At 40.6% G+C, this 27,947-nt stretch overlaps 1 protein-coding gene across 2 annotated transcripts; it reads left to right on the top strand.

Moving 5' to 3' along the window:
* The first annotated feature begins 13,623 nt into the window (after positions 1-13,623).
* VGLL2 (vestigial like family member 2) lies at positions 13,624-26,276 on the top strand. 2 transcript variants are annotated; one of them, XM_075200649.1, is made up of 4 exons: positions 13,624-13,955; positions 15,373-15,676; positions 20,117-20,629; positions 25,206-26,276. In XM_075200649.1, exons 1-4 carry the CDS (start codon positions 13,875-13,877, stop codon positions 25,247-25,249), a joined length of 942 nt encoding a protein of 313 aa, XP_075056750.1. In that variant the 5' UTR covers positions 13,624-13,874; the 3' UTR covers positions 25,250-26,276. The 2 variants fall into 2 exon arrangements, with proteins under 2 accessions (XP_075056750.1, XP_075056751.1); XM_075200650.1 differs by having other exon boundaries at positions 13,625-13,955; positions 25,360-26,276.
* Positions 26,277-27,947: the final 1,671 nt, after the last annotated feature.

Consider the following 27,947-nt stretch of genomic DNA (forward strand, 5'->3'; position numbering starts at 1 on the left):
GTCCAAGACTTAAAGGGAATTAATAAAGTAGTTGATAGCCAATTCCCTGTAGTGCCAAATCCAGCTGTCATGCTTATGCAGATTCCATCATCTGCCAGTCATTTTTACGGTAATTGATCCTCGCTCTGCCTTCTTTTCTGTTCCTCTTCATCCTGACTGTCAGTACCTCTTTGCCTTCTCCTATAAGGGGGTACAAAACACATAGACAAGATTTCCCCAGGGGTTCATTGACAGCCCTAGTATTTTCTCCAGGCCTTACATGACTGTTTACAATCCTTCCAACAAGCAATGAGTCTGTTCTAATTTAATATGTTGACGATTTGTTTCTGTGCTCTGATTTGTTTATGTCATTTGTGTCTGATACTAAACTGTTGTTGCTTCATCTCTCACAGACAGGACACAAGTTTGCAAGGGATAAATTACATCCATGTCAGACCAGGGTCATATACTTGGGAGACTGTCTCACCCAGAGGCTAAGACACCTGACAATAGACAGAATTCAGGCCATACAAGGCATGACACTGAGGCAGAACCAATAGTGACCCATATCTTCTTAGGGGATGTGTGGGCATTGTAGATCATGGATTCCAGGTTTTTCTATTCTGGCCTTGCTATTGCAGGAGTTAGTCTCATCCTCAAAGCCTGAGTGTGTTACACATACAGAGCAGTCAGAGCATGCATTCTATAACCTTACAGAGAATCTGCCTAAAGCACCTGCTTTGGTAATACCTGATTATGAAAAGCCTTTTAAATTATATTGTACAGAAGCTAATGGTTGTGCAGCAGGTGTTTTCACACAGAAACATGGTGACGCTAGCAGACTGTTAGCATACTATAGTGCACAAATGGACACTGTGGCAAGATCTCTTCCTACGTGTTTAAGAAGTGTAGCAAAAACTGCTCTTATGGTAAGGACAAGGACGTAGCATTAGGACATGATTCAACTGTCTATACACCACATGCAGTATCTGCTCTGTTAAATGCTGCTCAAACTAGGCATGTCTCTTCAGCAAGGTTCACAAAATGGGAATTAGCTATGATGGCACCTGCAAATATCACCATTAAAAGGTGCAAAACTTTAAATCCAACTATATACCTACCATATGTGCCTCGAGATACACAAAGGGTGGAAGAAGTGGAAACTCAAGCTGAAGGTGAATTTGGCAGGTACACTGATACGCATGATTGTATGGAATATCTGAACCAGACTTTTACCGCGACACCGGACATACGTGACACCCCCTTAGAAAATGTAAATTTTATGTTTTACATGAATTGGAGTTGTCATTGACAGACACAAGAGAACTAAGTACTGGTTATGCTGTTGTAGATGACGAGGATGTTATAGAAGGTTAACCCCTTGGACCACCTCACTCAGCCCAAGTGGCCGAACTCGTGGCATTGAGAAAAGTGTGCGTGAGTTTGCAGAAGGTGAATCAGCTAATATATACACTGACCCTAGGTAAGCTTTCGGGGTAGTGTATGATTTCGGGTCCCTTTGGCGTCTTAGAAACTTTATGACAGCGGCAGGCACACCAGTAGCACACTTACAGCGCTTAAAAGAACTTTTGACAGCAATATATTTACCAAAGATGGTAGCCGTCATCAAGTGCAAAGTCCACACAAATGAAGAAGACTCAGTGTCAGTGTGTAATAGTAGGGCAGATGAAACTGCCAAGTGGGCAGCAGGTTCATCTGTAGACATGTCAACGAACAAGATGATGGTTTTCCACACGACAAACACAAAAATTAATTGAAATGCAAGATTTGTGTTCCCTACATGAAAAGGCGGTCTGGAAAGCGAAGGGTTGTGATCAAGTGTCCTCTGGACTCTGGAGAGATGGACAAGGTAGGCCCATGGCTCCCAGAGCATATTTCCCAGGCCTAGCTAAGGCAGCATATGGTTTGACTCATCTGGGTAAAGAAGGTATATGTAAGCTGGTTAAAGCATAATGGTGTGCACCAGGCTTTTCTTCTCAAACTAGTAGGAAGGCAATAATCTTATCTTACTTGTTTGAGTAAAAAAATGTCGGGAAGACAAATACCAACAGAGCCATCCCATATCCCTCCTTCAGAAGGACCTTTGCAGATAATACAAATTGACTTCACCCAATTACCACCTTGCAGGAATCTCAAGTATGTAATAGTATGCACTGATGTATTTTCTCACTAGGTAGAGGCATTTCCAGCTGCCACGAATACAGCTGTTTTTACTGCTAAATAAATTGTTCAGGATTTTGTTTGCAGATATGGAATCCCTAGAATTATAGAAAGTGATCGGGGTTCTCATTTTACTGGCGATATCTTTCAGATCATGTGTAAACTCATGGGAATTGATAGCAAACTTCATACTCCTTACTGACCACAAGCCAGTGGTAAGGTGGAAAGAGTAAACGGTACCATTAAGAACAAATTGAGTAAGGTAATGGCTGAAACTAGATTGGTGTAGCCAGAAGCTTTGCTATTAGTCCTCCATAGCATCAGAACCACTCCCAGGCCTCCTCTTAATTTGTCCCCTTTTGAGATACTTTTTGGCTGACAACCTCATATGATCATAGGTCCACAGGATGATTTAAAATGCAACAATGAAGTGAATGTTCAATACCTCATAAAGATGAGCAAGCAGCTAAGACAGCAGCAACAGAAACTCAAAATACTGTCACCTGGCATGCCAGACACTAACTGTCACAATGTTGAACCTGGGGAAAATGTCATGATTTGCAATGTCTTATGTTCAGGTTGTTTAACAGACTGGTGGGATGGCCCATAGCAAGTGTTGATGACCAGCACCACATCTCTGTAAGTAGCAGAAATAAACACTTGGATCCATTATACCCACTACAGGAAAATCTTGAGAGGGTAAAAGACAAAGCCGAGACTAATACCCCAGATCTGTCATTCGTGAACCTGTTTCGTGACACCTAAAGATTGCAGTTATTGACATCTGAGCCATCATCCCCGCATGGAGTGCCAGTTCTTCTATTCTTTTTTTATTTCTTATTTTTATTCTTTCCAAGACCTTCTATTTTTGTGATTTTGGTCAGATGATAGAGAATGACTCCAGTAGTGATACTGATGAGGTGGAGATGGAGGAGAATTCGGTAGAACAATGAGTACTGCTTGTTGTATAATTCAATTCAGGGGTAATGAAAAGGTCTGCTAACTCTGGAACTCTGAGACTAAGTGAGGGGCTATTGTCTGAAGAATATTGTATCTATAAGTACTGTGATCCCCTAATTGAAGAGATGTGCATCCAGCGGTGCCAGTCCAGTAGAAATTTGCATGTGGGTGAACACCCCTTGGATGATTATCATTCCTTAGTGCAGTGGTTCCCAAACTTTTGCAGTTCACGGCACCCTTAGAGTCTCCAAATTTTTTCAAGGCACCCCTCCAAAATAATTACTGAGCAGTCCTGTTTTAGAAGTAGTTGGGTCAAAAAAATGTATTTAGGTCAGGACAGAAATACTTATTTAGTTGTATGCAAAAATGACCCCTCTACATCCAGACACACTGCCCCCTCTGCATCCAGTCACTCTGTCCCCTCTGATGCTGCCCCCTTTGCCATGTCTCACGCTGTCCCCTCTCACTGCCCTCTGTCACACTGTCCCCCTCCTCTGTCACGCTGTCCCCCTCCTCTGTCACGCTGTCCTCCTCCTCTGCCCTCTGTCACGCTGTCCTCCTCCTCTGCCCTCTGTCACGCTGTACCCCTCATCTGTCACACTTTCCCCCTCCTCTGCCCTCTGTCACACTTCCCCCTCTGCATCCAGTCACTCTGCCCCCTCTCACGCTGCCCCCTCTGCCCTCTGTCACCTCTCACTGCCCTCTGTCACGCTGTCCCCCTCCTCTGCCCTCTGTCACGCTGTCCCCCTCCTCTGTCACGCTGTCCCCCTCCTCTGCCCTCTGTCACGCTGTACCCCTCCTCTGCCCTCTGTCACGCTGTCCTCCTCCTCTGCCCTCTGTCACGCTGTACCCCTCATCTGCCTTCTGTCCCTCTCCTCTGCCCTCTGTCACACTGTCCCCCTCCTCTATCACACTTTTCTCCTCCTCTGCCCTCTGTTACACTTCCCCCTCTGCATCTACTCACTCTGCCCCCTCTCACGCTGCCCCCTCTGCCCTCTGTCACCTCTCACTTCCCTCTGTCACGCTGTCCCCCTCCTCTGCCCTCTATCACGCTGTCCCCCTCCTCTGTCACGCTGTCCCCCTCCTCGGCCTTCTGTCATGCTGTACCCCTCCTCTGCCCTCTGTCCCCCTCCTCTGCCCTCTGTCACACTGCCCCCTCTGTATCCAGGCACTCTGCCCCCTCTGCATCCAGGCTCTCTGCCCCCTCTGCAGCCCTCTGTCACTCTGCTGCCCGCTGCCCCCCTCTGCTGCCTGCTGCCCCCCTCTGCTGCATGCTGCCCCCCTCTGCTTCCCTGCTGTCCCCCTCTGCTGCCCTGCTGTCGTCCTCTGCTGCCCTCTGTCCTCCTCTGCTGCCATCTGTCCCCCTCTGCTGCCCGCTGTCCCCCTCTGCTGCCCTCTGTCCCCCTCTGCTGCCCTCTATCCTCCTCTGCTGCCCTCTGTCCCCCTCTGCTGCCCGCTGTCCCCCTCTGCTGCCCTCTGTCCTCCTCTGCTGCCCTCTGTCCCCCTCTGCTGCCCTCTGTCCTCCTCTGCTGCCCTCTGTCCCCCTCTGCTGCCCGCTGTCCCCCTCTGCTGCCCTCTGTCCTCCTCTGCTGCCCTCTGTCCTCCTCTGCTGCCCGCTGTCCCACTCTGTTGCCCTCTGTCCCACTCTGCTGCCCACTGTCCCCCTCTGCTGCCCGCTGTCCCCCTCCTCGGCCTTCTGTCATGCTGTACCCCTCCTCTGCCCTCTGTCCCCCTTCTCTGCCCTCTGTCACACTGCCCCCTCTGTATCCAGGCACTCTGCCCCCTCTGCATCCAGGCTCTCTGCCCCCTCTGCATCCCTCTGTCACTCTGCTGCCCGCTGCCCCCCTCTGCTGCATGCTGCCCCCCTCTGCTTCCCTGCTGTCCCCCTCTGCTGCCCCGCTGTCATCCTCTGCTGCCCTCTGTCCTCCTCTGCTGCCATCTGTCCCCCTCTGCTGCCCGCTGTCCCCCTCTGCTGCCCTCTGTCCCCCACTGCTGCCCTCTGTCCTCCTCTGCTGCCCGCTGTCCCCCTCTGCTGCCCGCTGTCCCAGTCTGCTGCCCTCTGTCCCCCTCTGCTACCCGCTGTCCTCCTCTGCTGCCTGCTGTCCTCCTCTGCTGCCCGCTGTCCCACTCTGCTGCCCTCTGTCCTCCTCTGCTGCCCTCTGTCCTCCTCTGCTCTCTGTCCCCCTCTGCTGCCCTCTGTCCCCCTCTGCTGCCCGCTGTCCTCCTCCGCTTCCTGCTGTCCTCCTCCGCTGCCCTCTGTCCCCCTTCGCTGCCCTCTGTCCCCCTCTGCTGCCCGCTGTCCCCCTCCGCTGCCCTCTGTCCTCCTCTGCTGCCCTCTGTCCTCCTCTGCTGCCCTCTGTCCCCCTCTGCTGCCCACTGTCCCACTCTGCTGCCCTCTGTCCCCCTCTGCTGCCCGCTGTCCCACTCTGCTGCCCTCTGTCCTCCTCTGCTGCCCACTGTCCCCCTCTGCTGCCCGCTGTCCCCCTCTGCTGCCCTCTGTCCCCCTCCGCTGCCTGCTGTCCTCCTCCGCTTCCCGCTGTCCTCCTCCGCTTCCTGCTGTCCTCCTCCGCTGCCCTCTGTCCCCCTCTGCTGCCCTCTGTCCTCCTCTGCTGCCCTCTGTCCCCCTCTGCTGCCCGCTGTCCCACTCTGCTGCCCTCTGTCCCCCTCTGCTGCCCTCTCCGCTTCCCGCTGTCCTCTTCCGCTTCCCGCTGTCCTCCTCCGCTTCCCGCTGTCCTCCTCCGCTGCCCTCTGTCCTCCTCCGCTTCTCCCAGCCATAAAAACAAGAAAGAGCACATAAACTTACCAATCTGCCGGGCGCCGGAACCCAGCAGCCTCCTTTCTCCCGCAGCTGTCACTGACATCGATATTCAGTGACAGCTGCGGGAGAGAGGAGGCTGCTGGGTCCCGGCGCCCGGCGGATTGGTAAGTTTATGTGCTATTTCTTTTTTTTTATGGCTGGCCCGCGGCACCCCAGTGACAGCGCCGCGGCACCCCTGGGAGCCGCGGTGCACAGTTTGGGAACCGCCGCCTTAGTGCGTAAAGTCTTATACCAAACTGAATGCTAGGTGTGCTTTCACGTCCCTTAGGGACAAAATAATGTAGAATTAGTATAGTTTCCAATAATCATCCCTAAAGTCCTTGAATTTAGGGGAGGGAGGCCCATAGAAGGGAGATATAATACCACTAGGTCCCTTAGTTTAAAACTTCGCCAAGCCAATACTCAATAGATCGATCCTTGTTGTGCTTGAATTTTTTGCATGCAAATAAACTTGAGAAATGGGAAGCTGAACTACCTGATCAAACAATAGCTCGCCACACCAGTATTGAAAGGAGACTCGCTAGAATACCGATAACCAGAAATACTGAAGGGCATGTAAACAAACACAAGAGTGTATTGATTATAAAAGTTCCTTTGGGTTATTGTCAGAATGTCATACGCGCCGAAACCTGCCTTGAAGAAATGGAGACGTTAGGTATGGGGAGTTCTGTCAAGACTTTGTGTACTGTTATAACCAATCTTACTGTGCCTTATATCCTTCCAGATGATGTGTATTATATATGTGGGAGAAGGACTTACACATAGTTAGCTCTGAGTTCCAAAGGTATATGTTTCCTAGGTGGATTGGTCCCTGAGGTTATGACTGTAACACATGATGAAATGAATGATATTCATAGAACAACATCACCTCCATATGTACACACACAGTATGAACACCGTGGCAAAAAAAATATATGATGCCAGGTGAACCTGTAGCTAAGAATTTAATTTCTGAAATTGCAGGATTCCAAATTATAGTTGCATTAGACCCCACCAAGACCACTCGGGGAACTCTAAATTTTAAGTACATACAAGACCTGGCAAAATTGATTGACAATATTATCAAGCTGTATCACGGCAATAGGGTTTCTGGGATCTGTCTCGGGAAACTTGGGGCTTGCTGTGGCAGGGATGTAATGGAAAATGGGAGGCCGGATAAGTATCTTGCTCATAGGGGTACCTCTATTCCTGTATACCAGACGTTAGGAGGAGGACTGCTGGACTGGACTCCATGCTGGAATAAACCTGATGGACTGGAACTTGGATGTGGGAACAGGGAGGACCTGACCTCCCGACCAGAGACTCAATACCGCAAAGAACTCAGAAACTCAGAGGAATATAGTACCACAACTGGGACTGGAAAGACTTAGAACTCAGGCAGAGACTATACAGGGGGTGGCACCCTCCTGAACAGAATAAGCCTGATGCCGGCCCTGGACAACTCAGAGGGTAAATGGTTGAAATCTGTATACAGCAGGTTGAAGCTGAATTCACACAAAGGGTTGATGGTTGAGATCTGTATACAGCAGGCAGAATGAAGCAGCAAACAAACCACAACTGTGGTAGTCTGGAACCAGGAACTAGGAAAGTGTTGCACTTGTAATTTGCTGAGTGTAGGAGGAGAATCTTATAGTCTGCAGAGGAAGCTAATTGGTGCATGAGATCATTTGTTCACACTCAGCAGGATGTTTAGCAAATATCTCACCCAAGATGGCAGCCTCCAGTTCTGCAGACAGAAAGTCATACTTGTCCCAGGAGAGAATGCTGCCTTCGACCAACAGGGAGATGTACGGTGATATGGTACCACCGAGGGGTGTAAACAGGACTAAGCCCCCGATTCATGACAACGACACTTTCAGGTATATGGGTAAGGAGCTACAAATTTATAAGAAGTAGCTAGCTCAACATAGATTGGTGTTAAATCACCTTACATCTATTAGTGGTGTATATTGTGTGACATTAGCTACCCAATTTGGTGTTAAGTGTTACACGTACATCACCAATAATACAGATGACCCTAAAGAAATAATTGACCATAAGATGGACGAAATCCTACATCTAAAATGGGAATTCCGGAAGAACCATAACTCTTCATTCTATGAACAGGAGAAAAGGAAACAGGGTGGTTCTAGTGGTTGAACCCAGCTGACCACCGACAGGAACGTCACGCGGTCATTTCTGCATATGCACATGCGAGACTCCGAAACTGGAAGTGCGGCCCATTGCTAGACAATGGGACGCATCGAGCGGCGAGAACAGGCAACTGTCCACTGCACTGCGCCTGAGAATAATGTGATGGTAATGAGAGGTACAAGTACACAGTTAATGAAGAATTGTATTACAATCCTGAGATAAAAAGTATAATTGGGTGATAGTTTTGGGCACTATCAAAGAGTGGTATGTGAAGTCAAATGATTGGATGAAGTTGTTTTTTACATTAATAAACATCGATTGTATTGGTTATATGTGAAATTGCGAATGGTGCGCTATTGGGTGCAAGGGCTAATTACACAATTATACTAATGAGCATAAATACATTTACACACACGCATTTATTTTGTACATAGTTCCCTGTAATAGTTCCAGCATATATTCTTTTATATTTAAATGTAATAGACTTAGAAGTTAAATATAATAAAGTTAAAACTACATTAAGGGCATCTAAGGCTCCGGATATAGAAAATGTATCATGTTTAATGTCAAATTAATCTGCATTTTACCGTCAGGAATTCGCTACTATCGGCTAAGCGTTTGCTTCCTGTGATTGCTAGTTATGGAAGATATATGATTAATGTTCAAAATGATACAGTGTTTGGAAGGTTAGTAGGTTGGTTTGAACCAGTATTTCGGAAGGCTGCTGAGGCAAAATACGTATGCAGCAGTTGGAGTGAGCTGCCTCCACCCTTGGAGAGCATCCTTTAAATCAACCTATCACCTGCATTGTACTGGACTGTCCTAAATCCTGAACCAATGGAGAATGCTTTTAGAGTTATCATGTGTACTTTGTGATGTCACCACTGTTTTTTCCATTATACAAATTGCATAAAAACCAGCCACTGTGTCCCAACTTCAGACCTTGCTCTCACAGACTTCAGAACTGAATGGCTGTTAAACTGGATCCAGTGCGCAGCATATGTATCGATTATACTTGTAACACTGTTATACTTTTGCCATTAAATTATTTTGTGCTTTGGAACCACAATAATCGCATCAGACAATATTTATTGGTAGTGATAATACGAACATTACAAATATTTAGTCTCCCAATAAACGGGAGAAGGAGGGGATAAAAGGTGGGTCTGCACATGCGCATTCCTGGAAAGCAGACTAGTGATGTCAAAGAGAGCTGCCATGCAACAGAGCCGCAGGGTGCTCAGGGAGCGTAGGCAGGTGAGTGCACCGGTCCCCGGGCAAAAGGTCTGCAGGTCCAACGTGTGACATTAGCCTAGTGGATCACATATTTTTCTATCCTTTACTTTGAATTTAAAAGGATATATTCAATATAGACAAGAAAAGTACTGTAAATTTTGTGTTATTAGTTTAAGCAGATTATGTTTGTCTATTTTTGAGACTTAGTAGTAGATCAGAACTCATTTTTGGAACAATTTATGCTGAAAAACAGGTAATGCCAAAGGGTTCACATACTTTTTCTTGCCACTGTATATATTTTATTTCTTATTCTTTTTTTTTTCAGTATTTGTTTTATATTAAGGCAGACTTTGATAAATTCCTGATCAAAAAATGATGAAGTCATAAGGATTGTGATTTTACCATTGCATGAAACAAAGAAAGTGGTGACTTATATATTTATGTATTCTTTGGATACTGAGTATCCAATTTATATTAAGATGGCTGTTATTGTCTTTAAGTGGGGTGACACTTTTTTACATATGTGAGGCAGCACAGTGCGCTTGTTTTTTTTTTTTTGCAAATCTGGCACATAGCAGCCATGGATTAAATCACCTTTTATCTCCATGATGGGGTCTAATGATTAGTCAAGCATGGATCCCCCTGGCTCTTTGGAGAAAGCAAACCTCACCCCCCAACCCCCCCGCCTCTTGAGCATACTTCTCAACCTATGTGGTACTCCCTGCACATTCCCTCTCTCCTACCACATAATAGAGTATCCTCTCTTCAGCCCATCATTATTAGATACCTCCTAAGTTTCCTTAATATAAGATAACATGGATGTTGATTTTTACACATTAGATCTGTACCCTCCTTTTCTCCCTTTCTGCTTTAAATTCCCACCTACCCTTTTCTTGTCTTTATTTTACTGTTTGTAGTATTACGTTTAATGCTATAATATATTGGTCAGTGCATACTATATTGGACTCATTGTCCTACTGTTGTAATATGTGTTTGTGTTTATCTGACCATACAAAATAAAGAATTATAAAAAAAAATCTCAATAATCAGGTGTCCATCAGAAATAATAATTTTGAGCTCACCAATAAGATATATCTCCAAGTTGCCATAGTGTATTTTTTATTTTTTATTTCATGAATATATTTTTTAAGTCATTATCTATGACTCTACAGTCATCTATATCTATTTATCTTTTGATCCGTCTATCGATCAGTACAGCTATCAAGATAAATGTGAGATTGACTGATAAACAGTACAGACATGCAGATATGAGATATACAGATAAGTATGCAAATAGAGAGAGTGTGAGAGAGAGAGATGATATATATACAGATATGTGCGTGATGGATAAATAGATATGCAATATTTAGATATAGATAAATTGATAACTATAGCTTTATATATACAGTTTAAACAGTGTATGTGTGTGTCTCTAAATAGATAGATAGATAGGCATGTGATTGAGTTATTGACTGGAAACTAAATATGACATAGATATATGAATGATGGATAAGATCTTAAGATCTTCCAATAACTTATTGACATTAAAATACAATATATTTTGAAATCCTCATATTTATTTCTTTAGTTTGCAGTGGAGTAAAAAAGTAAAACACAAAAAAGCAGAAAATTGACTTATACCCCATTCATACTGCACCAAAATCCCGGGTTTTTGCCGGGGCGAGCTCAAACGACCCGGGTCTTGGTGCAGTATGAAAGGTACAAGTCAAAAGTCCCGGGTCTAAAAACCTGGGTCTTCAACCCCGGGATTTATCGAGGGGTAATTCCCGGGTCGGACCCGGGTTGCCTGCACTATGAATGGTGCAACCCAGGTTTTTCAACCCGGGTTGCACAGAAAACAAGCTGACTGGCTGTCTGCCTGTCTCTGGAGGATGATGTCATCGGTGGGAGCCCGTGGAAGAAAAAAAAAACAGTCACCTTTCAATGACATCACCATTTTTCAGCCAATGAAAACTGCTCTGTTGATGACTCCCACAAATTGCCAGGGCACAGACTTGTGCAGTATGAATGGGGTCAACCCGGGAAATTCCCAGGTCTGAGGTGCAGTATGAATGGTGTTTCTGAGCTGAGACGCTCCGAGCCCCGGCAAAAACCCGGCCTGAAAAACCCGGGATATTGCCTGGGCGGCAGTATGAAAGCTGTATTAGTCATAGCCTAATTCCACACAGAAACCCTTAAATCTGTCAGACAAAATAATTGCCGCCTTTTAGAAATAGTTAGAAATATTTAGATTTCAAGTAGTTGTTTCTCCTTCACTTTGGAACTGCACTCACCTGTGGTGGGTAGCAGGTGCCTGCAATATAAAAATCACTCATTAAATGAATAGAGAAAAGGATTAATTATCCTGATTTGTGTCACTGTGTGTACTGCAATATACATGGATAATAGAAAGAAAGCCAGAGAATTGTCTGAGGAGGTCAGACAGAAGACTGTAGTTAAGTATGGACAATCTCAAGGCTACAAATCAATTTACAGAGACCTTGATGTTCTTATTTCCACTGTGCATAATGTGATTAGGAAGTTTAAGGCCCTGTAGCCTACCTACCTTAAAATAGAAAACTGAGTTGAAGATTGCAACACAGGACTGTTCAAATGATGCAGAAAGCACTTGGATCCCCGTTCAGTTAAAATAGAAAACTGAATTGAAGTTTTCAGCACAGGATTGTTCGAATGGTGAATACAGCACTTTGATCAGCTGCAAAAGAGTTTCATGCTGACCTTCAGACGCAAGGTATAACAGCTTCAACTACCACCATCTGCTGCCAACTCAATGAAAGGGGTTTATAAGTTAGGAGACCCAGGAGGGTACCACTGTTGAAAGGGAGACATAAGGAAGCGCAAATGGAGTTTGCTGAAACAAACCTGAACAAATTATTTCTGGTAAAATGTCAAATAAGGACAGATGAAACCAAAATACAGCTTTTTCGGTAGAGAATATCACCTTTATGTTTACAGAAAGCAAAATGAAAAGAACACCTTCCATACAGTCAAACATGTGGGAGGTTGATGTGCTGCATCTGGCACAGGGTGCATTGAACATTTGCATGGCATCATGAAATATGGAGATTACCAGGCCATTTTGGAGCTCAATGTTGAACCCAGTTTCGAAAGAGGTCCTCCAGCAGTACAATGACACCAAACACATTTCAAAAATTACCCAGGAAGGGTTCAAGACATGATGCTGTATTCAGTGGTGGATCCAGGGTGGGCGATAGGGGCTTGCTGCTGGCGGCTGCACACTATGTGCAGGTCCATTCAGCAGTGACAGGCAGGGACAGTGTGCTGCCCGGCTGCTCTGATATACAATCAGAGTAGCCGGGCAGCACACTGTTACTGCCGAATGGACCTGCACATAGTGTGCAGCCGCCGGCAGCCTTAGATGTCAAAAAGGGGGCGTGGCCTAAATCACCAACCTCCCCCTAAATTGCCCCGGGTAGAACTATTTTTTAGATCCGCCCCTGGGCTGTATTGCTTTGAAGTAGCCATCAATGAGTTGGATCTAAATCACCTAGAACACATGTGGGGAGATGAACACAAAAGTTTGGAGAAAACACCTTCAAATCTGAGAGAACTGCACAAGAAGAATAGATAAAACTGACAGTAGAGATGTGCAGGAAGTTTATCACTGACTTAAAGAACTGTTTGATTGTAGTTATTTTGGCTGTGCTACCTAATGTTAAGCCTAGGGTGTCAATAGTTTTGTCAATGTAATTTATTTTTATTTTCTGATTTAAAAGCCTAAACAGCTTAAATTCAGAATCAAATACAAAGGTTCTGTATATTAATAGAGAAAGAATTGTGGACATCAAGTACTATTATTAATTTAAACTTATGCTTACAGGAAACTGATTTATTCGAAAAAAGTGCAAATGTGACAATATTTTTTTGTCACGGCCATAGATGGATAGATATATAATGTGAATGATAAAGAAACAAATTTTAGATATACAGATATGTGAATGATTGATAGTTAGTCAGATAGAGTGATAATGTAATAGATAATAGATTGAAAGAGTAAATACGTCAATAAAGAAAAAACATATCCTCTTTCAAATGGTACAAAAGAACTGTATAAATAACACGCCTTATCCTAGCTATAGACAACCACAACAAGGGAATAACCTACTTATAGCATCTCCCTGATTCAAGGACACAATAGCAAAAACAAGGCAGTGTGATTGGTTTCTTGTTTCCCCACCTCTCCTGGCCCTCCCTTTTCTCTTTTCTTGTCCAACTTGACAGGAACGTAATGATGCGCATGTGTGAGATTTAAATGCCCCCAGCTGCAGCCTGGATGCTGGCACAGTGCTTGTCCTATGCTGGAGTTATAGTCTCTCTTCATAGTGGTCTGGATCACGGACTGCAGCAGACGGACAGCGCTGCCAGGTAGCTTACGTATGCTGCTATTCCAACTACATCCACATGCTCTAAGGGACATTAACATCTGAAGCTTGTCTATAGAAGCAACACTGGACCTTAATGAACAAACACACGAAAAAAGCAAAGATTACCCCCAAAAGCATTAAGGCAACAACTGTGTCTAGCCATGAGCTGTTTGGATGTAATGTACCAAGTGTATGGTCCTCCTCAGCCTTACTTTGCAGCAGCTTATAGTCCTTACCACCAGGTACGTTATACAAAGTCATTTGCAAGTGACAATCCTGCGCTAAGTACAAACTCATGCCTTCATAGTGATCTGCAGAAGCTAATCATGCATTAAACTTAATGAGTATTTGTAATAACCTCCATTAGAAATATCATGTTTTTCATTGCTATTAAGTTTGCAAGATAATTTTGTGAAGTTCTTAGCTGCTACGCTGCCCAGTTCTGGAAGTGTCACCATGCTGTGATTTGCGCTTCACATAATTAGGTGCGATTGATAGTATTTACTCAGCACCTTGAACGCAGTTAACTACAGTAATGCAAACGCAGGAGTGATTTGTTATGTTTCAAACTAATACAGTGCAAATTAGCGCATATTCTAGTATAGTCATAGTCTGAGAGTTGATGCATAACTTGTATTTTATTTTTGTTACGGTGTGTTAAAATCATACAGACCTGATTAAATGTTTCTTCGTATAACATGTTCACTTCTTTTCTGATAAAATACTTTTGCCTTTGTGTTAGGCTATTTGCCAGGCTGCGGAGCTGTTTCCTTTAGTCTGCACCTGTTCTAGTCCATTTCATGTGTTTCCACGTTTACAGCCATTTCAGATGAAAGTTGAAGCAATTTCCATTGTTTCCTCCACACTCGGAACGAATCGCTGTTAAGCTTAATTTTGCGCTGTTTTTGGTTTGCGGATGTTAGGGTGAATAGCGGTTTAATGCGTTTGAAAATAGCGGTAAGTGCTAGGATATATATTTCAATGCGTTTACTGCTGCAGCGATCTTTCCATAAGTCTTCCTTATGTTATTTTGCATCAATTTGTATTTCCCCCTTTAAAAATATGGAACAACAGAGTAGTCGAAATGTTTTTAATAAAAGTAATGGGGTTTGTTGCAAAATCTGTATATCGGTTTTTATTAGATGTGGAGTGCAAAACAAACATTGATTCGGTTGTGATTTAAGCACTTTTGCGCACTTTATGAATACTTTCTTGTTAAGCAAGAGATTGACTATAAGTACACATTTTCTAAGGTTGACTAATATTCAGACAACTAACTTAGAATGAATTATTAAATAGCATCACTGGTGGGAACGACTATACTATATTATATCGCTGCAATGGACGTAGGGGAGTGCACGGCTCAAGAAATTACTTATGGAATCTAAATCGTTTGTTTTTGAATTGAGAGATTGATAATAAAAAGTGTACGTTTCATGTCTGGTAATAATATCAATACCTCTCAGCATAAGAGACTTGTTACAAAACGTCATTCTACATGACTTATAGTTGGTGTTGGAGCCTCTAAACTGCTTCAATGCAAAATGCATTAATTGCTCAACGTTACATTTACCAAAATATTGTACTGCTGACTTGCGTTAGCCGCTTAAATCCTTCATTCCATTTGGCTGATAGCTCTTATTTCATGATTTTACTTAGAAACTAGCATTTTACTCGAAGATGCAGGAAGCCCCAGAAAGTGCCAGCAGTAGCAGTGCCAGCAGTGCCAGCTCGTTCTCCAGCCATGCTCCAGCCAGTATTAAAGAAGAGGACTGCAGTCCGGAGAAAGAAAGACCCCCAGAAGCAGAGTACATAAACTCCAGATGTGTCCTCTTCACTTATTTCCAGGGAGATATAAGCTCGGTGGTGGATGAGCACTTCAGCAGAGCACTCAGCCTGCCCAGTAGTTATTCTCCCAGCAGTGCCAGTGCCAAGGCTTCCAGAAGCGTCAGCTCATGGAGAGGTGAGTGGAGCAAAGATAATACACTTCATTCTGCCAAATGCATTAATGTGTGGTTTAGTCGTTTTTCATAAAAACACTGCCATGTTCTTTCTGACTACGTAAGGCATTTGTTGTGTTGATCTGTTTTTACATCGTTGCTCGTACTTGCCAGACGCAAAGTTTTTAGCGTATCCCCAAATACGAGATAATCTTCCTTTCTTAATACATATGATCATTGTTCAGCCTATTTTAAAAAAATAATACAAATTCCAATAATTTGTCTCGATTTGTGGTAAGTGTTAGAAATAGCGGTGGTTGTGTTTATATGTACACTTTAGTAGCTTATGTATATACTGCATATTATTACAGTATTAAATACAAGTAAGGTATAGTTTATAACAAGGTTTATTAGACTCTCGTAAGACTCACGTTGCTAAAGCATTCTGTATTATATTCAGCACTATTATAAGATAATATTATGTCACTGCTTATATTTAGCGCTGACATAAACCCAAGAACTGGGGGGTGAAACTTTAAAATTACCAGAGTAATTGCCAAAATTAATTAGAATAAAACAGAACAATCTATTGTTGCTCTGTTTTGAGACTTTAAAAAAAAAAAAAAAAAAAAATTTATTGGTATTGTGCCAGCATATATATTCTGTTTGGTGGATATTTCAGCACATATAAAATTGTTCTTCTTATAAAAATTATTGTCTTTGCTAGAAATACTTTGTTTCCATTAGTAAAAAAAACATATACAAATATGTTGTGTTTTTATTTAATCTGTTAACAGAGATTAAGACAATTAGCCTTTTGTTTATTCTCGAAGATGCTCCCACAAATGTCCAGATGCCTCTCTTAGTCCATTTTTTTTAAATATTAATGTTTACCATATTATTGATTAGTTAGAATGCACCAATAGTCAAATATTCCAGATATAGTCCCAGGTCAATTACTCCATTACAACTGCATATGTAGATGAGCAAACCTGTTGTGATGTGATTCACAGGTTACTTCAGTAAATTACCTCCATTGTTCAGATGTTGGCAAACTAATGGTGTAAATCAAAGTTCATGACTGAATCTACAAAATAAATTATTTTGTGAATGATAGTCTAATCCACATCCTTTGTTTCCTGTTTTATATGATCATTTCTCACTTTACCTAAAGGGAAGTAGATTGAAACCCTTAATCAACCACATTCCACACAGTAATTTTGTTATGGTCATGTGAGACAGTAATATATACACTCTCATTTCTAGATGTACATGTATGCGGCACCCTTTAAGTATCTGTAGTAGTATTAAAAGCTTAACTTTGATAATAACTACAGTAAGTTTTGAATCAATCCATATTTGTTAGCATGAGCAAGGAAGACACAAATGCTGTTGCGACAGACTTGACATTGTTGACATATTTTAAAAAGTGAATTTAAGTAATTCACAAAGCACCAATCAGATAAAGGAAGAAGTTTTCGCATTTGAGTCGTGTTTTTCTAGAACTGCCAGTGCAAGATATTGTAGGGACTATGCTCCAAATCCCAAGTCTCTTGTGCAGTTTGGCTTTTCTGAAAAAAAAATTCTCCTATGGGAAAACTTGTTCCTTCATCTAGCTAAGTGATGGTTTCTTGGTCCTTTCTGTTTCTAATTAATAATTCTGGAACCATGGGAGAAGGCTCTGCAGTAAGGCTGCACCAGTCATTATATGGGTGAAGGTGACTGAATAGGAGGGTTGCACCTTGGATTCTGCTTGCTGGATTATAATTCACAAAACAGCTTGAAGCCAATAGGTACTACCTACCTTGCTTTTTCTTCACTGGATATACATGGTGCTCTTGTTTCAAACATGTATTTAAATGCTGAATTATTTTTTGTGGTTTTTCAGAGGAAACCTTATTGTCTTTGCAGGCATAAGGATTGGTGTGACAATGTTCAAGTCTGTGTAATTTTGTTTAACACAGTGCACTTTCTTGAATGCTGCCAGCATGCTACTATGGGATGAGGAAATTATCGGAAAAGGGCAAAAGCAGCAAATAGTCAATGATCATATTATGTGTCCATTTACCAAAATATAATATCAAAGTGAGCAAACATTCTCATTGAAAGATGCTTGTGTGTCACAAATGTTCATAGAGGGGCTGCTGAGAATACACTTGGTGTATTTTATTCAACAAAATTTTGTATACATCCATTGCATACATACTTTAAATAGCCTGTATATATCTACAGGTGTTCTATATTCTCCACACTTTCTTCGGGACCGTCAATTCTCCTTTTGTTGCCTTCTAAATGCAACAGCTGAATGCTTTTTTACTTCTGTTAGAGTTATAGCCTTGGAGCTTTACAATATGTGCATGTGTGTGTATATATGTATACATATGTTTGTATGTATATATATATATATATATATATATATATATATATATATATATATATATATATATATGTGTGTGTGTGTATATATATATATATACATATGATCTGTTCCTGGTACAGTCCTGTTTTTCACTATCATTTTTCTGGAAGTGTGTTTTTCCAGCTAGGAAATTGCAGTGTTAATAAGAGCTGAACATGTGTGTTCCTAGTTATTCTAATGCCTGAGACAGCAACTGCCCTGATGCCTTCATAGAAGCTACTATAGTCATTCTTTTTACACCGTGTGCACCTAAAAGACAACTTCTGTTATTTTTTAATCAGTAGTAAATGTACCAACAAAGTTAATTTAGACTTTTCCAGCAAGGAACTTAACATGTTTTATATTGAATACCTACATTTTTTAGTCCACTCAACCATGATACATTAGATTACATCAGGTTACCGCATGATAGACACATGTCTGGAGATGAAATGCTGCTGTTGTGACAAATATTGGAGTGAATAGGGAACACCCACCCATACAGTTGCATGCAGCATCTTCAAAGCTGAACTACGTTGGTTGATGGGAATGAGCCTTTCCCCTTCACTACACCCAGATACAATTATAATGAGGGAGGGAAAGCACAGTATTGAAGCAGTGACATAACCAGGGCCAGCATAACCAGGGACTTGGACACGTCTTTGGAAGCAGCACCACCGTAGCCGTTTATCTAGGCAGGTGGGGGCAGTGTCCTCTGCTCCTCAGACATGGAGTGTGGCACTTAGCACTGACAACACAGCCGAGCGCCACCCTGTCATTGTAACACTGATATGGAGGAGCAGCAGCCAGTAGCTTCACATATAATAAGCTGCTGGCTACATCTACATATTTGTAGCCAGCTCTCGGTGCTAAAGGAGCATTGAAATTGCTGGTCTAAGAATCGCCTAGGTGTCACCTAATGGTAGCACTGGCCCTGAACACATTCCTAATAGTAACAACTATAGTAGTGCCAACCTATAACTGCCTTACTACATTTGTGATCTACAGAGATGCAACGGTAATGGGGTGATGTCCATTTGAGCCTCTTTTATTGTACTCCTACTTTTTCCTAAAGGCAACCCTTACTGACAAAGTTACTCATCAACTTGATTTCTCTTCTCCTTTCTCTTTACAAATTAATATTGTAACACTGACAACTGACATAAGTAAAATTAACTAAATGATTAACATGGATTGCTTCACTCTTAAAATTGCATGTTTGGATTTATGTAATACTTGGCTCTCGTGAATATATGATTTCTGATGTGTTGAGTGATGTTTACCTTTTTGTTCACTAGTGATGGTTAGAGCACCGGGGATTTAAATGTATAAATATAAATGTCAGCTATGCCATCTAACAGCAGGGGAGATTTGTGCGCTAGGAAGGTTGTAATCATTGAAGGAACTGACTTTTCTATCCAAAGTGCAAGATAATTAGCGAAAACAGAAAATGTTTGATGTTGATGACTTTTGTGTAACAACAACAAAAATTCTAAGAAAATCATCTTCCATTCATAATCTTTGTTTTAATCTTAAGTATAAAGTATTAACATTTTATTGTGTCACTTTAAATCCACCAGTCCATGTATGTCCTTGACGTTCCTTCAGATGGAATATAGTTTTCTCATTACCTTAACCCTTATGAACTACCAAAATACTGTATGCCACCAATACTGCTAAATCTGCTGGTTTCTTTTTCTGTTAAAAAATGCCTGGCTACCTTTTTGAGTATGATTTACTTGTAATGATGTATAATTACTTCAAAGAAAATTAGTTTCAGATGTTTGTTTAGTGACGATTAATAATATTTATGTGTTTTTCTTTTTTGCTAGTTTCAACTCCCTTTCAGTGTATGCTTTGTGGAAACCATGCATTCATTGTTAACGATTAGCACAATATTAAACTATATAAAGTATATACGGTTCAAATATTTGTGTTTGAGGTAAGAATAATATCACTTCATGAGGAGAAACAGTAGTAATAGTAGGAATATTTTTTTTCTTATATTGTTGTTGTTACTTTAATTAGTAATTGTTTTCCCCAACACTTTTATGTCTTTCCATAGACCCATCTTTCCCGATGAGCCAAAGAAGCTTTCCTCCATCCTTCTGGAACAGCAGCTACCAGCCATCTACAGCTCCATCATCACTGGGTAGCAGCCTAGCCAGTCCTCTAAGTGGTCCTCACACAGAAATCTCCCTTGGAGCAGATCATTATTCCCCAGCTTCTCTTCATAGCCATCTACATCAGGGGCCACCTGAGCCCTGGCACCATGCACACCACCATCATCACCACCACCCATACTCCATTGGGGGAGCTATAAACAGTCAGGGTTCAAGTTACCCTCGGCCTGGCATGCATGAAGTTTATAGTACGCACTTCGATCCCCGCTATAGCTCATTACTTGTCCCAGCATCAGTCCGACCCCACAGGATCACACCAGCTGGACCATCAGCAGCTGCAGCACAATGTGACCTGGGCAAAGGAGAGCCAGCCACCTCTGCATGGACAACTCCTGGTCCATATCCAGGACCAGCAGGAGACATGGGACAAAGCCTTAGCCTCAATGTTGATGCAGGTAAGAAAGGACTGACAGTCACAAAATACCTCTGACAAAGTTGTGATTGTCATTGTTAATTAATATTTTGAATATTAGGGGGCATTACATAATTTTCATATATAAACAGGAATTTAAGGTACATGTAATTGCCATTCACACTTTTAGAAGTGCTTGAATGCTGGTTTGTGTTTAAATGTCAAAAGGCCAGAATGGCATACTAAACCAGTAGAAAAGGATAAATATTATTGCTTAGTCCCTAGTAACGATATGCAATAAATCAGATCCTATTCAGGAGAAATTGTTATGGGAAATGAATGCTCAGGTGGTCATGTAGAGACATACGCAAGTCAGACTCCTAAGCACAAAAAGTGCTTTTTACAACTGCGCATGCACAGTAGAAACACTTACGTCTCCGTCTGCTCTCAGAATGAGAAGTATCTCCCTTTACATCTCTCTATGCTTAGAGACATGGGACGGGGTGAGATAATGAGTAAGTGGGCAGGCTTAGGCATACTACAGTAAGGTTCTGTTAATGCTCTTTACTTACTATGCTGAAGGGGTATAGAGGCAGATACATCTCTAGGAGGTATATCTGTTGTGCTGTTTTCTCCAATGATGATGATTGTATTATTATGCGTACTAGACAAATCAAGCGTACCTTAAAACAAGTGTGGCTTGAACTACACTTCCCATACTTTACTTTGTCTCTTAAACTTTACTAAACACTTTCTTTCAATTGACCTCTGTGGCACTTTAATTACAGTGCAGAAACCTATATTTTACAGCGATGAACCCCATAAAAAGTATAAAACAGCTTATCTGTGAGTTCTCCTGAATAATTATATCCAAAAAAAAAATAGATATAAATCTGCTAAGTCTACAAGTGGTATAAAGTACATATTAAAAGCACACAAACAATACAACTGTGGCAATTGCAAATTTTAAAACTACAGAACTCTGATAATGCTCTGTACGATGATGGTCTACACTATCAGTGCAAAACATATTGTACAGAAACTTGTATCCACTTAAAAAGAAAACTGTTTCGATCAAATGACTGTACAAGAAATGAAGAATTACATCAAAAGGTTAAAATTGAAAGATTTATTGCAAAAAACGGTTTGTCCCAAGAAAGGATTATCCCAAGAAAGTTTATTTTATTATATGGTTAGAAATGAATATATATAGAACATATAATATTTTAGACGTGGATAAGAAGTATGTAGCTTATTTTTGTCTCTAATTATCATAAATACTCAAACCATTCTGGAGAGGAGTGACTCAGAAGAGTTACTCGCTTATTAACATGGGCTGTCAACTAACGTTACCATAACAAAATCTTCTCCATACAAGCTAAACCGTTTTAAGGAGCCGCGTCCGTTTTTAGTTTCCTCTGTGTGGAATTCAATTCAAAATCCGTAAACGCCACCCCTGCGCGCTAATCCTAGATGAATGCAAATTTTAGGGGAGGGGATGGTTTACCGCAGCCATCTACACACACACAAATATGAGTATTTTGTAGCTTACATAGTTAAATGAGTTTTTAATTCCATATTGTAGTGGTTAAACACACACACACAACCATCTATTCAATTGGAAATTATAAATTATTGTTAATAAATTTTAGCATTTTTTTAAATGCTTTATAATGCTTGCCTTATCTTCGCTTTGCATTTTTTTTTTAATGAAATCATTCAATTATCTGATTTTTAATAATAACTTTTTTGACTTCGGTATTTTTCTTCTGCTTTATTTCTTTTAACCTGGCCTGTAGAGGTGTGAGACAATACTGCCAATGACACGCTGCGATAAAATAGAATTAAATTGCCCACTAAACCTTTTGCCTATACTTTGATATGAGGCTCAAAATTCACTATGATGTGCAAGTTTGGGAAACAAATAGGGAGCGTAACATCAGGAATAAAATTGTGGGTTAAATAACCACGCTCTAAAATGACCAAAAATAGCGTTAAACCCAGGTAACACTACGTTAAACTAAGTCAGGCTGTCAATTGAATTGGCCCCTAATAGTGAACAGTTTTGAAATGTTAGATATATGAAAACAATAATTCCCTCAATCGTACAACAACAAAGGTGACCAACAGCACTTGGATGATTTGTGTGCATGAATACTCTTTAGCCACTCAACAATGTCATTATAAGAATCTCATTTACACTCACTTTTATCACAGCAGTTGTAACCAGCATTCTGCTCTGTCATCCCCAAGAATGGGACAGAGGAGAAACAGCCAAGCATCAGGGAATATGAAAAGCTGTAACTCCAAATTGGAAGTACAAAATAATAAAATGACAAGATCATGTCCTTCAATAATATTTTACAAATGTACTGATGACCAGTCCTTTTTCGTTAATGACACTTCATTATGGCAGTGCTACATATTTGAGTCAGTGGGGTCTCCAGATACATGAAAATAATCACTTACAGGATATTTTCACACTATTAAACTTGCAGTATTACCTTTTCACAGATTATTCAACACGAGTTACTTCCTATTTTGAAATATATCATGGTTATTTGTTGAGTTACCATAAAATTTAGCACAATGCAGGATTTGGATTATCTACCATACATCATAAGAATTCTATCTAGACCAAACTGCACAGAAAACCACGTAGTAGAACACATGAAACACATTTCTCTGTGAATTCTAAAAATATAGAAAGGTACTCAAATGTAACTAGTCCATGCACATAGTTAGATCCAAAACAACAACAAAAAATGAATGTCTAAAGCACACATTTCCCTACTCTAAAGAATCCAGTAGAATTTGAGAAGTTAAAATAGCATTAAAATGCCATCAAAATAATTATAGTATACATTAAGCCTAGCTAGACAATCTTACAAAATTAGATCATCTAGACATTATTTATAATGTATTCAGCAAAATGCAACCAAACTGTGTCTGAATGGATGCAAATCAACCAAAAACTAAGATATCATTCTTTTACAACTCATAAACTTACATAGGTTAGAACACCAGATTGCAATCCCTTACTGATAGTAAATTGTGCAAAATGTAAATTGCATAAACAGCCACAGTGACAAAGCTACTTAATGATAACCAACTATGTTTAGCTTTTAGAATTATTTGACTTCTCACTTTAATTTCTTCTGAATTATTTTTGAGTGTTTGTACTGCCAGCTGTTAGCCAGTCATGCCATCCATGCATTGCATTCCCTTCCTACTCATTTTTCTCCATTTCTATTTTTCTTTACTGGATTGTTTAAAAAATGTAACATGTTATTTGATTTAGGATTTGGCTAATTAATCACTTCAGTCTTTGTATGGGGTAGTATACTCTCAATTGTGCAAATTGCCCATGCTCATTGGTAGCTGTGTTTATAGGGAAACACAAATGGTGTCACTGATCAAAGCCAAAACCTATTTAGTTTGAAGAAGTATTAATAGCTAATTACAATTATTATGTACATACACTATACATATGCAGTTTAATTGAGTTGTAATAATTGGTGTTCCCTTAAACCAAGTGCTATGGATTATACAAGGTTTTTTTTTATAGGGGGAAAAAAATCAATTAATCAGGACTGCGCTGAACAATAGATCTCCCAAATTGTCCTTGGCTGGTGTATTCATAATAATTATTTCCTTCAGGAGCAATTACTTTACATAACATGTTTCACTGGCCATAACATTTGCAAACCTTGGGACACAACAGTTGTCTAAGAAAGCAGAGAAAGAGAGTGAAAGGGGTAAAGAGTGTAAATGAGTGATTCAGAGAAAGAGAACTAAACAATGATTGTGAGGCTAAGGTTGAAGGAGATGGGGGAAGGCAACACCATTCAGGATGAAAAAGCGGATAAGAGATGACAAAATAAGATGTGGAGGGTGAAAGAAAATAAAGCAAGACACAAAAGGAAGACAAAAATGAAGGGATGCCTATGAAAAACCTTTTAGAAGGAAGTGTACTACAATAAGAGAGGGAATTAGGTGGATGAAGATAAACAGAATGAGACAGGATAAAAGAAGATCTAGACAGTGTAAATAGAGAGTTACATAGTGTAGTTGTGATACAATAATAGGTTTAAAAAAATAAAATAAAGAAAACACAAAAGAAACAGTAAGAAGATGAGAGAAAAATAGAAAGAAGGTGCATAATGCCCTTATACACACAGAAAGTAGTTAATTTGTGTGTGGAGCTAATATTCATCAGAATGGAGCCTATCAAATCATTTGGAGCCAGAGGCATCATTGAGGTACTCCACAACTACTATTCTTGAGGCCCTGATATCTAGTGAGTTGATTGGCTGCATTCACAAAAGCATTGGTTCAGTCTGTACATGTGTGGGCAACAGGTGCACTTAAATTTAATGGGCTATGTTATCTTTTCACAAAATAAAAAAATACTCTAAGCTATTATTCTGACCAATTCCTTATCCAATGACATGTTATATAATTCAAACAATATTGCAATATACCTTTGTCTTCATACAGTGGTGGCCCTTACTAATTTTTTCACCCTGTTCACAAAATTCTTGTACCTATATTTCGCTCCCCCTTTCTCATCCACCTGTCTCTTCCTCACTCTCCTTCTCTGCCTCCTCCATTCCCAGGTATACAGCCTCAGGATAAAAGCAAGGATCTGTACTGGTTTTAAAACCTGTTCCCCCCTGTAGATCCTCTCCACCTTATAGAATTGGTGGCTTTCTGAGCTGACATGGAGTTTCTTTGGTTTGGTGGTAACAGACTTGTGATCTTGGTTTGCAGCTCGACGCTACACCTTCTGCGGAGGACCTCTCCTGAGCTGATCTTCTTAAAGACTCAGAGCCAAACTATTTGCCCCAAGGCCCAGAACACATGTTCCAGCACTAAGACTGCAAACAGAGGATGGGATCAGCACTCCATACCACAGACAATGCGGGCGGAGACATACTCATTTCCTCCTTGTTCAAAGACTCATATTTTTATTTAAAATGTACTCAACAAAATAATTGGTGCCACCAAAAATAGATATAGATATAATTATATATTAATATAAATTCAATTGCTTTCTTATGAGGGAAAAAAAGACTATTTTTGTTGTGAATATTTTTTATGCATTTGTGAAAGTGTACTTTCCAAACCAAGCTGCCTGATGAACAAAAGTCCAATGTATTTGTATTATTCTTATTGTGATTTACACAGACAAAGCACACACGACACAACATACACTCAGACCATGGAAATAAATGAAAGGACTAGAGGTCGATGGACTAAAAGCCCATATGTGGACATACAATCCAGTCTGTTGTGAGTGGCAAGAATCTATCCGGAGCCACCTGCCCAAAGCTTAGAAATGCAGCTGTTAGATGGACAACTGTTCAAACTCCAGAAATATGACAAGCAAGGTGGCACTTCTCAGGGTTTAGCCCAACAATCACATTTGATTTTTTTTTTTTTACAAGAGAATTTTATGATGAAAGAAGAAACGCTTTAGAAAACTGACAGCCTGTACATGGATGGAACAACTGCAGCAGAGTGAAAGGTGATACTCTGCAGAGACACATTTCAGTGTGGACAATCGATCTCTTCAGTGTGTGTATACGTTGCTGTCATCCTGTCACTTTAATTTGTTTGGGAAACTGTGAGAGATGTATTTAATTGTAGGGATTCTGCATTAAAATATCTTCCTGTCCTTAGATGTGTTGATGACTTAAGATGTTTTTTCTTTTGAAGAAACGAAAAGGGCACGTCCACTCAACAGTTTGCCAGTACTAAATCCGTTTCATATAGAAAACACAAGTGGCCAATACGTCATCTACATATCTTTTATAGCGACCACTGCTGCTTGATAAGTTCAGATGGGTATAGATCTTGCAATAAGAGCCCATACTTTCCATACCTATTTTAAAACTCCTGGCAGTTTAAGCAGTCGCCAACATGGATAAATGTTGTTGTTGCACTCAAGTATCTGCCTGGGTGAGATTTGTGTGCACAGAAATATTTTAAGGGAGCAACCGCTTAATAATTTATTGCACAGATACCCGATACCTTGCCCGCTTTGTCTACGTAATTCTGTTTACCCTGCCAGAGAGTATCTAATAATACACGATGGATTAATTTAATTAGCATTCTGCTTAATTTATATGTGACACTATTCGTCCACTTTCAAGTATGTACAGCCTTCTGGTCTTTCAATACTGTGAACCAAATACCCACAGAAGTGTGAAGAAGTACATAAATCCATTTATATATGAACTACAGATAAACTAAACGTATGCTTTAAAATAATGCTATGTTTTGGAAGTGCGACGAAATCTCATTTATTGCAATCATTGCCACTTGCAGGTGTCATTACTATCTTTTGTTATCTTAGCTCTGAGTGTGTTACATTTATTTGGTAAAATAGTTTATAGTTACATATTGAATACTAAATATATAAACATATTGCCAGCTAAATTGTACATTCTACATTGCTGAAAATTTTCTATTTGGGATTCATCCGATCTGGAAAGCGTTTTATGCAAGTAGATTTACATTACAAATAAAACGAATTTGTAACAGATAGACGGACACACGTGTGATCGGGCATTCCAGACTAGACGCACGACTAAGTAGACAAATAATATGTTTTATTTGTATAAGGCCAATATATTCCGTATTATTAGAAAAATATTATGTGAAACTGAATATTCGACATAACCTAATAATACAGGTAAATGTATTCATCAATAATCGGATATAGTAAAAGACACTCTTATGCTCATTAATAAACCTGTGTGATCGCGGTAGTCTAGCCCGTGGCTGTGAACTTGATCGGAAGTGATATTTTACTTGTTAACTTTGTGTGAGACAGGCACAAGTTGTACAATACAGCAATTGCTTCTTAGTATTAATTTCAAGCCGTAGATTGTTTATAATGAGCAATCTGTTATGAGATGACACAACATGTATCTACATCTACTATACCATGTTTATCGCAGTATCATCTGAACTGAAACAAAACAATTATATATACTCTTTATTGGATCTAGGTATAAAATAAGCTATACACTCATTATATATTAGTAAATTCAGTAATATAAGTCGTCTTATAGAAGTCACACCAAATATACTACCAAATAGGCTAACATCCGTGATAGAAAGGGTAATCTATTAAACATTATGGACCCGAATTGCTTATTTGTTTTCTGCCTGTTCATATGATCTACTGCTAAGAAATTATCACTCCGATGTTGGTCTAAATATTGGCATCACCTCTGAAACTCATTAAACAGCCTGGAGCATGGGCTAGCTGGAAATCATTTAACAGAAAGTTATATCCACCCAATTCTCAATGAAGGTAAGTTTGATACACCCCGCTTTACCAATACCGC

The sequence above is a fragment of the Mixophyes fleayi genome, chromosome 3 (genome assembly GCF_038048845.1).
Source record: "Mixophyes fleayi isolate aMixFle1 chromosome 3, aMixFle1.hap1, whole genome shotgun sequence".
NCBI lineage: Eukaryota > Metazoa > Chordata > Amphibia > Anura > Limnodynastidae > Mixophyes > Mixophyes fleayi.